Genomic DNA, 12,641 nt, shown 5'->3' on the forward strand with positions numbered 1-12,641 from the left:
TTTGCTTATATGATGAACTGTTCATTTGTAGTGAACTGACAATCAGAAGATGTAATGAATAGAATTAAGACAAACAAAATTATAATATAATTATATTATGATAGATATTTACCTATTGGTCACAACTGTATGTCCACTAATGTCAATATGTTATTAATATATTAATGATGGTGGGTTCTGAATTACATGTAACTACTACAGCTAGCATGTACATTAAAGAGCCAGACTCTGCTTCCCATATTGTATACAGCTGCCACTAACATCAGTGGAAGTTGTGTATGCATATCTGAAGACCAAATTTGGTTCCTGAAGTCTCAGCTCAAGCAAAAACAAGTAATCAGCACTATATATATTAAGTTCATTTTAACTTTTAGCTATAATATATGGGACCTGCCCAATCCTTGGTAAATATTGTTTCAAAATAAGTTCCAAAGAATATTTTCCCAGGTTTTTGCTATTATTCTTTGTGAAGAGAACAGATAGAACATGTAACATTGTTATAATATCTTCTCAGAACAGAAAGCTGGAAATCAAACTTTTATTGCTCTCACTGAAGTAAAATGCGGCATTCACCTCTCCAGTATACAAGAGGAGCTGTTTAAGAGCTACAGGTAATAACTTGCTTCACTGTTTGATGAATAACTGTAGGTTATAACTGAAGCCTAAACTTTCCGTGTTTCCCTAAAAAAATAGGGAAATAGTCCCATCAGTAAAAATGTACCCATCAGTCTCTGGATTAATGGTTTTTCTCTAGTATTGGGGAAAAGCATACAGTAATTAAGATCTCTTCTGCATTTTTGATGTGAAACACATTCAAACAAGAACAGCAGCACAAGTCTGGAAGAAAATGCCTGTCCTCCTTGCTCCCAAAAAGAAAGAAAGGTTTACTTTAAAGTTGTCCTTGTTAGCTGTTCAGAGTGGCAACACACATTATTTTTGCATTCCTGTGGGCTACAGCAAATTGTCTCTCTTGACTGCCATTGTTTCCTATGGAAGCATAATGGTTTCCATTTATCACAAGCTGACACCATATGGTGTGTGAAATCATACTCCACACTGCAGCATCCAAGGAGATAATGCACGTCACAACTATATATGTTAAAAAAACAGCAATCACCAATAAAACCAAACACTATAACTGGTGTTTCTATTACTGAAAAAAAAGTACATTCTCAAGAATCATAATCACTTCCACACCCGAAAGTGTTAATTAACTCAAAGTCAGACTTAGTACAGAATATATATGATCAAGATGATTGTGTTCAGCCTAACAAGGAAATCAATTCCACCTTAAAAAAAAAAAAACAAACCCACCCCATAATTCTTATAGGCATATAGTTTTCGACAAACATCAAAGTACAGTGCAGCTGTTGTTTTGTCAAAGGAGTACTGTGTTCTCACTGACACCAGTGAATTGTTAGCTTGTGTTTAGTATTGATATTAGACCAAGCAAATGCATTAGCTTGCACAGTGATTCTAGGCTCTCTTCATTTTAGTGACTGATGGTGATCTCAGTGATTCATATGTTTTTATGTGTGGGAGGTAACCTATCCAGAGATTTATCCAGAGGACCTTTCATTGCTGGACATAAAGACTCTTCCTCAGCAGGACGGATAACATCCACCTCAGTTGCCTGAGAAATGTCTGAACTCTTCTGTCCTCTCACAGGGATTCTGGGATATGCCTTGGCTGCTTCTCTGACGTCTGGTTTTGATAAGTGAGTTTCACAGCCTAATGTCTCCTGGGAATTGTGCAGGCAGAGAGTGGGTGAGGTCATTTGGCTTTCCACTGAGTTTCCTTTCTCTGTTTTTGCCTGTTCCAGTGAGCATGACCCTCTAGCACTCAGGAATACTTCTGTTCCCTGAGGAACTATTGGCCCACTCACTGGTTTTATCTCTGTCCACACAAAAGCTCCATGTCGCTGGAAAGGGAAACAAGGTTGACATTAACCAGGGGAGCATAAGCAGTTAGTAAATGCAGCTGTGATCTGAGTTCATTTATTAGCTCAAGTGCTGGCAAAACATCCACTTGTTTCTTGGTCTCTCTACTGGCCATCAGCCTAGGTCCCCTCCCAATAGCTACAGGCAATGGAATACTGTCTGGCCTGTTAGCCTTTTTTATTCATGAAATGGGGCACAGCAGGAAAACTTGGAGAGAAACAACAAATAAAAGAAAAAATGCATCTTATTTTCTCTGGTTCACAACCATTCTGTCACTCTGAGTGTGTGACTTGCATATGGCTCTCCTGTGTAAGTCTAATCATATCAGATTTTATTTCTTGCTACATGGGTTGCTATGGATACAATTCTAAACTGCTGCTTTTGTAGGCCAGGAGATTTATGATTGCAACCCAAACGACTTTGTCCATTAGGGTCGCGCAGAAAGGTTCTCTTTTTTATAAACAGAAGTGGGAACAAACAATATGTTTCCAAGAATGGAATTCTGTATTTTGGGCCTGATTCAAAGCCTACCGGAGTCAATGGAAGTCTTTCCACTGATTTCAATTGCTTTTGGATCAGGCCCCTACACAGTTAATTATTGATTTGTAAGAAACACACAAAAAACTTGTAGGCAACAAAGACTGACAAAACTTTTGGATATTTACTTATGGAATGGCTTCAAAATACACATTGGGCCTGGTTTCGATCCCACATTATTTTTACTCCACTGACCTCAGATGTAAGTGAGAGCAGACACAGACCTATTGGAAATCCAAACTGTGTCATATATCATTAGGGCATTTATCTATTATTATAGGTGCTGGAAACCACGGTGTTACGATGCACATAAACACAGAATGAAATGTTTAAGTTATATTAAAAAGTGTCATTAATATTAAGTCCTGGCAATTCTAAAGCCTGTAACAGTATTTCTTACTTTTAAAACAGTTAGTCGGAAGTTTGTGAATAAACTTACTCCTCCAGCTTCCTGCACGCTATTAATCATACAGGATGCACATTGTCTTACCTTTCCTCGGATGGGTTCATTAGGAGATTTTCTGGCATTGTACTGATGAATAAAGGAGGTCCGCTCCTGTAAAATTGCTGGAAGACTTGTTGATGTTCTAGGAATTGCAAGTGGAACTGGGGAAAAAAACCCAATATTGTTGTAAAGTCAGGGCAAAGATGTATTGTGTGGCCTCATGTTGTACAGCACAGAATCACTGTTTAACAGCACTCACAAGGGTACTAGATGTTGCACAGAAACACAAAAGAAAAAAAAGACAGATGCCTGTCCTGAATTGCTTAAAAAATAAGCGATGGGCTTGACAGACAAGTGAAGATGTAACATATACCAGGAAAGGGAGGGGCAAAGAGGGACATGGATCAGTTACATGACTGTATGGACACTCAGTTTTACATGCATACATACATCATGTTGATTCAAAGGCTTTTTGGAGTGGAAACGAACTCATTCTTCATAGGCAATGCTGCGTAAGTATTTTGGTTTTTAAATGAGTGATTTGGATGAGGAGACAATGGAAGCCAGACAAATAGAAATTGGAAGGGCATTCTGAGTATAAGAATTATCAAAGTGAGATATAGAAAACGCCTGTTAGATCACCTAGTACATACAGGAGTGTTCCTGACAATACAGTTCCGAGCACTTAACTTCACTTGGGACTTTTTAATATTATATCCTTCTGTATCACAAGAACAATCTTGGGCACATTGCAACTGGCTTGCCTGTGGGTGGGTGTCAGGAGTGAATGCAAAGAAGCCTTCCTCCCCTTGTGAGTGCCCATAAGGGGGTGAAAAAATGGACCTGCCCCTCTTCACGCTGAAACACAGAGTGGGCCTGGCACATCCAGGAAGCAGGCAGCACTTTCTAAAAAAATGGTGCATGGTGTAAACTCGTCCTATGCACCAGAGTAGCAAGACCAGATCTCACACAGATCTCGGGGTAGCTGTTTAGACACTTGCGCATAATTTGATATATTGCCATTTAATTTTACTCTTTATTTAAAATCTTTTAGCCAGTTTTCAATCCAGATGACAGTTTTCTGTCCAAGCTAATTGGAATAAATTTTGCAGTTACTACTTCATGACACAGACTAAAATGCTATACTGAAATATGCTGCATATGTACAGTATAAATACATAATTTTAAAGCGTAATTCAATTAAACACACCCTAAATTTTCAAATAGGACTACTGATTTTGAGTGCCCAACTTGATACAATTTAAAGGGGCCTGATTTTCTGGGAACAAATGCTTCATGCTTTCTGCAAATCAGGCTCCTTAAAGGTATCCCAAACTGGGCACCCAAAATCACTAGTCACCTTTGAAAAATGTAGACCACATGTGCTTTCATTTGCACAGTGTTAACAGATCTAAATTGCTGCAGCAGTTAGGACACACATTTTGAAAATAAACACTGAATATGGGATCAGAACTGAAATCTTATGTTTACAATAAAGACCTTTATCATGTGACTTGAACCATATGGGCAAATATGAACTTCACTACAGTATCAAGGCCTAAATTTGGTGGAAATTCAATTATTCTTAAAGGGTATAAGTTAAAAATGATTTTATTCTTTGTGTTAAGAAAAATTTAAAGACAATTGGTTAATTGGCCCTACCTATCGAAAACTTAGCTCTTCTACAGTACTTTTTGCTTCATGATCTCAAATAGCTTTGCAAAGGAAGGTGTGGATCATTATCAACATTTTACAGATGCGGAAACTGAGGCAGAGTGATGAGCTGGCTAAGATCTTTGTTGCACATCAAGTCAGCGGAGAGCTGGGAACAGAACCCAATATTTTCCCATTGTGCCAAGATGTTTAAAGTTGCTAATGTTCCATCTTCTATTTCATCCAGTTTTTACTTGGATATACTCATAAGAGAGCACAGCACATATGGAGGATATTTTAAAAATATTTTAAATTCATAACTGTATGATAAAACAGAATGATACAGAAGTTTCACAACAATAAGGGGCCTGATCAACTCCTTCTAACACCAATGGAAAGACTCCCATGGACTTTGGAGGGAGCTGGATTGGGCCTTTAATCATTAAAAGGAAAACAGTAAAGAGGGCAGGCAAGGAATAAAGGGGGCAATGGGGGCTGAACGATCCTCTCCGCCCTAGAGATGGTCCCTTCTCATCATTGCTCAAGCACACCAGCAGGGAAGTGTGAACAAGTTTATGCTTATGTTGCCCATGCTGTGTCTGTTCTGGGGATAAACGGAGAAATTGAGTCTCCAATGCTGTCAGCAGGGCACTGGTCATGAGCACTAAAACTCACATAAATACACTGAGGAAATGGTACCAAAAAATGTCAGTACACCAATGAATACATCAATACATTCACCCTAACTCAGAGTACATGAGCACAGTGTACAAACAGTGTTCATGGGCACCATACAGAGACAAAGGGCAAATCAGGCACAAAGATGATAACTTACTGTCTTTTGGTAGAATCATATTTGAGGAAACAAGATAAATCACTGAGTGGACATGGAAATGGAAGTCAATAATGTGTTCTGCAAGATCAGCATAAGGTGGATTTTGAGTCTATGTTTAAGTGCTTTGATGCCAGATATATCAAGTTTAGATGAATATGCAGATCACTTTGTAAAATTAATCTTCCAGTCTTTTTGCAAGTTGCAAACTCTTTCAACTAGTTTTTAGTTACCGGAGGTTTAGGATCCAGCTAGCATTTAGCAGTACATTGTTCTGGCACAAGCTAATAGTATTACATTTTGCTGATATGTTAAAAGTGGCAAATTAGCACTCAAAAGACTCTGAAGAGGCATCATTTGCACTATTTGAGGGAGCAGTTTCCAGGGATTAAAACTCGGGACTGGAAGTCTTGCTTGGTTGCTGCTTTGCTGTGTGACTTTGCGTAGGATAGGTAACCTATTGTGCCTCAGTTTCCCTATCCACAAAGGGGGAGTAATGATCCCTACCTTCCCTACAGAAATGTTGTGAAGCTTTGTGAATTGTCGTGGTTGTAAGGCGCATAGAAGGTTTTGGATGAAAAGAGCTATAGAAATATTACCATTATTTTTCTGATACATTTCACTTAAGAAGCCTGGAAATGTTACCTTAGGAAAATTGCAAAAATATGCATTGAAGTGTCCATAATATATTTGTGGGGCATGTAGTGGTGTTGCAGTCGTCTCTCCCCTTCTGGGTCAGAGAAAGGCCACACTGCCTCACTACACCGTCATGATCGCTGCCTAGTATCAGTGGAAATTGGCAGACCAGGAGTTAGAATCCCAACTGGTCTAGTGGGGCTGAACCCCAAATAGTCTATAGGCTCTGGGCCCTTAGGCAGGGGCAGAGTAAACACCAACAGTCTATAGGCTCTGGGCCCTTAGGCAGGGGCAGAGTAAACACCAACAGTCTATAGGCTCTGGGCCCTTAGGCAGGGGCAGAGCAAACACCAGTCTATGGGCTCCAGCCCTCAAACAGGGTAGAGCTAGCAAGTAGCCTGTCATCCTAGTTCTGGCAGAGGGTAGGCTAACACCAGCCACCTGGCCTACAGTGGGGAAGCTGCCACCCCAAGGGGTTCCTCTGCAAGCAGGGCATCTCTGGGCTCAGCAGCAAAGTCAGCAGCCTGGAGCAAGCAGGATGCATCTATCTCCCTCACTGTTCCAGACCCAACTGAGTTAGAGGCTCCGCCTTTTATACTTCCTGTCCTGCCTATCCACTTCCAGTGGGAGGGATGAGGCAGGTCTGGCTCCACCCACCTGGGCACAGAGGGTGGTTCCTCCCCTTCTGGGTCAGAGGGAGCCCACAATGCCTCACTACAGGCACCACAGATACATTTGTAGCTATCTTCAGATCCCATGATTTTAAAATTGACGGGGGCACACTACAAGCTGTTATGCTATTTTCTGTGCGGTGCACCAGCAATCTGTTCAGGTAAAGAATACAGGTATGAACTGCATATCTAGCTTCCACTTTCAGTGCTTCGTAACTGGATCTGGGAATTCTATGAATGAAGATTTTATGGTAAGACTGAAAAATAAACTTATATAAAGAATTACATTAGTTCATGAGTTTTTTTACTAGAATATAAAATAGCAGAAGCATATTCATACCAAATGTGCTAGAAGCTGTGAATAACAACAACATTTTTAATTCTGTAGATTGTGTTGTTGTTACAAGTGAGGAAGGTTATATAGTTCCCTGTAGAATTTCTTGCAAAATAAAAAAAATATTCTCTCAATGTTTAATTTCTGGTCAATTAAATATGGATGGAATATTTTTCTTGGAACCCTGAAGAGTGGCATTTTCTAGTGATAAGGTAGAATTTGAATTGGCCAAATAATTATAATGAATATCTCCACTGATTTTTTTTCTTGTCAATCCTCAAATAAATTGGTGAACATTTTTCTCAGTATTTGACCACCTCTATAAGTGATCAATAATGTTTGTCAAATATTCACAAATTATTTCTGTAAATTGATGAATTATTCACAAATAATTTGGTTCAGCATAATAAGTAAATAAATTCAAGATAGTAATATTAGTTCATGCGTTTTTTCATGGAATATTAGATAACAGAAGAACACTCATAATAAATTATATAATATTCCAGTAGAAAACTCAATATAATAAAAACAACAAGGAGTCCGGTGGCACCTTAAAGACTAACAGATTTATTTGAGCATAAGCTTTTGTGGGTAAAAACCTCACTTCTTCAGATGCAACTTTTTTTGTGGATACAGACCAGCACGGCTACCCCCGATACGTCAATATAATAATAATAATCCCAATTTTTGTCTTCATGTGACAGAAGAGAAGAGAACCAAACTTAAGACTCGCTTGTAATTTAGCAACATGTGACCTGATCCCACAAACACAGATATGCTTAACTTTAAGCAGGTAAGTAGTTCTTTTGCATGTTTGTAAGCGGGATAAGGGCCACAATGATGACTATAGTATTTCTGTAAGGTGGTCAGATACTGCCCTTGTAAAATGCCTCGACAAAGTTTTAGAATACTAAACCACCTACTTTTCTGGGTTTGTGAGCTATCCTAATATAACATGCCTGACAGCCATTTGATGGAGTCTTTGAGCCAGATCCCCAGCAAGTGTAAATAGGTGTACACAAAACTCACGAATAGGACAAATTGCTCCAAAGTTATAAATTACAGCCAAAATCACTGTCGTCAACTACCTTAGCTGCTGAAACGGCTGTAGGGGGCGGTGTAAGAAGGAGGATCCTTACAAGTCTTGACAGGCAACAGTCAGTGCAATTATGTAGCACATAGGAATACACTAGCTTTTTTATTATTATTCTTTTAGGTGGCAAAACTGAGATACACATAAAAATCCCCCACTATTTTTTATCTCTGTAAAGTCAAACAGAAAGGAACCGTACATCACTTCCCAGAGAATATCTCAGCATTTATAACCTTTTAAGGAATTGAGCCATTTAAGACACCAATTCCAAGGTATAATCTTCCATCACTTACAGAAGCCTGAATGCCAAAAGACAACTGGCTCAACCTCAAAACGGCAAACATGCCAACGCATGGAAACCATCACTTTCCTTATTAATGGAATGGCAGGAAGTGAAATGAGATGATCTGGGTTTGTGAGCAATATCTCCACAATCAATCATCCAAAATAAACTGCTTCATTATTTGTATTTCAGTATACCGGAGGAGTATGCTGAAGGCAGAACTCTAGATCCACCTATGGGGAGAAGCAGAGGTACTGGCACTCCCCAGGAAGGAGAGAGTTTTCTGCCAGCACTGGCTCTTCAGGCCACATTAAATGCCCTACCTCACCTGACCCTCTCTCTAGCAGAAGATTGCATTCCATGCACCAGCTCCGATGGTGCTCTGCTGTTTAATACAACAACCTCAGTAGTGACAGGTTTCAGAGTAGCAGCCGTGTTAGTCTGTATCTGCAAAAAGAAAAGGAGTACTTGTGGCACCTTAGAGACGAACAAATTTATTTGAGCATAAGCTTTCGTAAGCTACAGCTCACTGTATTTTCTACTGCATGCATCCGATGAAGTGAGCTGTAGCTCACGAAAGCTTATGCTTAAATAAATTTGTTCATCTCTAAGGTGCCACAAGTACTTCTTTTCTTTTTTCAGTAGTGACAGTGGCTGAAGTGTTGGCTTCTCACCCTGCTCTTTGAGGGTTACACAGTGAGGCTCTGCCAGCTGCTTTTCAAAGTTGGGACTAAAGGGAGCCCCTACACATCAAGCACCTTGACAAGTGAAGGGGGTAGGAGAGAAAGTTCAATAATAAATATTGGGGCCAAGCCTCCACTCTGTGACACTGGTGCGATGGCAGTGTTACTCCATTGGCTTTAATGAATTTACACTGATATAAAAGCTGTGTAATGGACTAGAGAATCAGCAAACCTTCTATTGTTAAAGCATTGCTAATACAGACATCCTTGTGTTTAGTCTGTATATAAAAGGGAGCAGATGCTGCTAATGCAAGGACAAATCCTTGTGATAAAAAGACAGGGAAATCTGATTTTTTAAAATTGTTTAACTCAAACATGATGCTCAGCACTATAGTACAAGAAACAAAGGCAGCCTTTACCCCAAAAAGTTTACAGTGTAAAAGAGAAGACTTGTAGTGCCTGGTTCTGAACCCATTCACACCAGTAGTAACTCTGTTGCATTCAGTGGAGTTATTCTTGATCGACAGTGGTGTGAGCTCAGAACTGGGCCCAAGCAGGATAAGGGATGAAAGCCTGACTCTACTGAGGTCAAGGAGTGTTTTTCCATTGATTTCAATAGAGCCCCGATTTCACTCAGGAAGTACTGTGAAATCCAATTGTGGGAATGGCTCAGTATTTTGTTTTGTTTCAAATTCTAAATTCATTTCTTGTGAGCCTCACAGAAGTGAGTTTTTCATTTGACTGAAGACAAGGTAGAAGCATAGCCCAGCAGTAATGGCAGACAGAGCAGTATGGCAGACAGCGCAACAAACAGTCATGCAATAAAGGATGACTTTCCATGGGACTTAGGCTACCGAATGCCTAAGCCACTTTTGAAAGTGGGACTTTTGCTCTTCAGTCACTTTTAGGCGCTTCTGAAAAAGTTAATGTTACCCAAAATCTACTACCTCAAGACTTTGTACTATATTCACTCACTAAGGCCTTGTCTACACTAAAGTTTTGTCAACAAAAGGGTGTACACCTTCACTTTTGTCAACAAAAGTGAAGGTGTACACCCTCCAATGTGACTTTGGTCGGCAAAAATAACGTTTTGGTGACAAAATACAACCATCCCAACAAGAGACATAAGTCTTTTTCCTCTAAATTTTTGTCGAGAAAGTGCCAGTGTAGACACCACGCTTGATTTCATCGCTTTAATTAGCTTTCAGGAGGTGTCCCACAATATCCATCGTGACTGCTCTGGTCAGCAATTTGAACTCCGCTGCCCTGCAGCCAAGTAAACAACCATCTGCCCCTCCCCCTTAGAAGCCCTGGGGATTTTTGAAATTCTATTTCCTGTTGGCTCGGCATGGAAAGGTCTTCCCAGGTGACCACGGCAGATTATAGCAGCAAACGCTCTTCTGCTTGGACCACTACAGAGCTGTTGGATCCGCTCAGTATATGGAGAGGAGGCTGGTCAGTCACAGCTGCGCTTGAGCCATAGAATTTAGGATACCTACGGGCACATTTCCCAAGGCTTGTGCGAGGGCTATGATCGGGACACGCTGCAGTACACAGTGAAGATAAAGGAGCTCAGGCAGGCGTACCATAAGGTAAGGGAGGCAAACCGTCACTCTGGTGCTGCAGCTAAGACCGACCAGTTCTATAAGGAGAAATGGCGATGGAGGTGGGGTCGCCACCTTATCCTTTGTGGCAACCCCACCTCCATTGCCAAGAGCCCCGTGGATACTTCGGAAGGCCCGAAGGTGGTGGAAAGAGGATCTAACCCAGAGACGAAGTAACTGATGAAGAAGTGGAGTTAGAGGACGATGTGCAGCTCCCAGCGGGGTCACCTGGTGGGGCAGGCAGCCAGGAACTGTTCTCCACTCCAGAGGTGTCTAGCCAGTCTCAGGAGTTGCTCTTCGACGAGCAAGAAGCAGAAGATGAGACTCCTGGTAAGTGGATGTGGCTTGTGTAGTGCGGAGGTGGGTTCAGGGCATAGAAATGTGGGATGCTGGCTGTGTTTCTGTGAGCTGGATATTTCCCTGTGTAGCTAATTGGTACGGCAGAACAGGGTGTTGATGCACACCGAGATCTCACAGGAATCCTCCAGAGAGATCTCCAGGAAAGTTTCTTGGAGGTACTCGGTAATCCTCTGCCACAGGTTCCATGGCAGAGCAGTTTGTTCCTTCCCCCATTGTAGGAAACTTTCCTGTGCTATTCAGCAATCACTTCTACAGGGACCAAAGAGGCACACAGGAGTGCAGCACAGGGAGCAGAGCGGAAGCCACAAGCATGGAGTAGATGTACTCTGGTTTCCCTGCTTACCCTTAGCAGTGAGATATCTGCTAGAATGACCCCCACGTGGGGAAAAGTGTGGGAGAACTTTAGAATTTTTTCCTTGATCAGCTGTACCACAATCCTTGCAGAGTGCATGTTCTTTTCCCCATGTGGAGCGCCCCCACTCACCTACCAACACTCACCATGCTTTGGGTGTTTGCAGAGATGTGTGCTTGCCAAAGGTCGGTGAGAAAGTGATTATTATGTTGCAAAAGGTGTATTTAACTGAAATGTTTCAAAGCTGTGCGTGAATTTAACAATCCTGCTTCTGTGCATTGTCCCTTGTGCTTTGGCAGATGTGGCCTTCAGGACACTCCCCACACATCAGCCACGCATTTCTGTCAGATAAAAAGGCGCCCACAAAGCAGCAAAGATGACATGTTCCGGGAGGTACTGCACTGCTCCAATGCAGAGAAAAGGGAACACAGGGAGTGCTGGGAAACTGAACAGCAGGACAGAAAAGAGAATCAAGAGTTTGTTAAGGATGCTACGGAGCAGATGATTAAAGTAACAGAGGCGTAAATGCAGATGCTAAAGTCCTCCCCTGAAGCACATTCAGAACTCTTTTCCATGCCACCCTCACCCCCCAAACTCTGTCTGCAAATTCCTTTCTACTTTCTGGGACTTCTTGGTTTCCCCTTCACTCTACTCAGACAACTTTCACAATGATAGCTGGATCTATATACAGCTCTGAAAGTCTGCCCTTCCCGGGTTCCTTCTTTCCCACCAAGCATCTTTGTGCGTGTGTGTGCGCGCACGCGCTGTTTTTTGTGCAATAAAAGCAAAGTTTTTGAATGGTAACTCATCTTTATTTGTTTTGTACAAATTGAGATAGCAGGCACTATCAATATATACTCAGGCAGTTTATTCATGTGCTTGCTGGAATGTAAGGCCCAAATGTCACCATTACTTCCTAGGAAAACTACATGTAATGTAACATTGCAGCACCAATCAGAGAGATATATATTACTGCTTCTCATTTTCAAAGTGTTGCCTCAAAGCCTCCCTGATTTGAATTGTCCCCCTCTGGGCTCCTCTAGCTATCTAGTATCTGGCTGTTCAAAATCAGCAGCCAAGCAGTCTGCCTCAACACTCCACCCCGAGCAAACCTTTCACCCTTCGCTTCACAGAGATTATACAACATACTACACGTGGCTATGACACTGGGAATATTATCCTCATTAAAGTCTAACCTGCCATAAAGGCATCGCCAGC

General features: G+C 41.3%; 1 protein-coding gene across 3 annotated transcripts in view; it reads right to left on the minus strand.

Moving 5' to 3' along the window:
- Positions 1–1,519: 1,519 nt before the first annotated feature.
- C3H2orf73 (chromosome 3 C2orf73 homolog) overlaps positions 1,520–12,641 on the minus strand; it is a 36,870-nt gene continuing 25,748 nt past the window's right edge. For all 3 annotated transcript variants that reach the window (XM_037893508.2, XM_043543807.1, XM_043543806.1), the window contains 2 exons: positions 2,968–3,083; positions 1,520–1,921 (listed from right to left, as the gene is read on the minus strand). In XM_037893508.2, coding sequence (XP_037749436.2) covers positions 1,520–1,921; positions 2,968–3,083 — 518 coding nt within the window. The remainder of the gene's footprint in view (positions 1,922–2,967; positions 3,084–12,641) is intronic.

This window comes from Chelonia mydas, chromosome 3 (genome assembly GCF_015237465.2).
Source record: "Chelonia mydas isolate rCheMyd1 chromosome 3, rCheMyd1.pri.v2, whole genome shotgun sequence".
NCBI classification, from domain to species: domain Eukaryota; kingdom Metazoa; phylum Chordata; order Testudines; family Cheloniidae; genus Chelonia; species Chelonia mydas.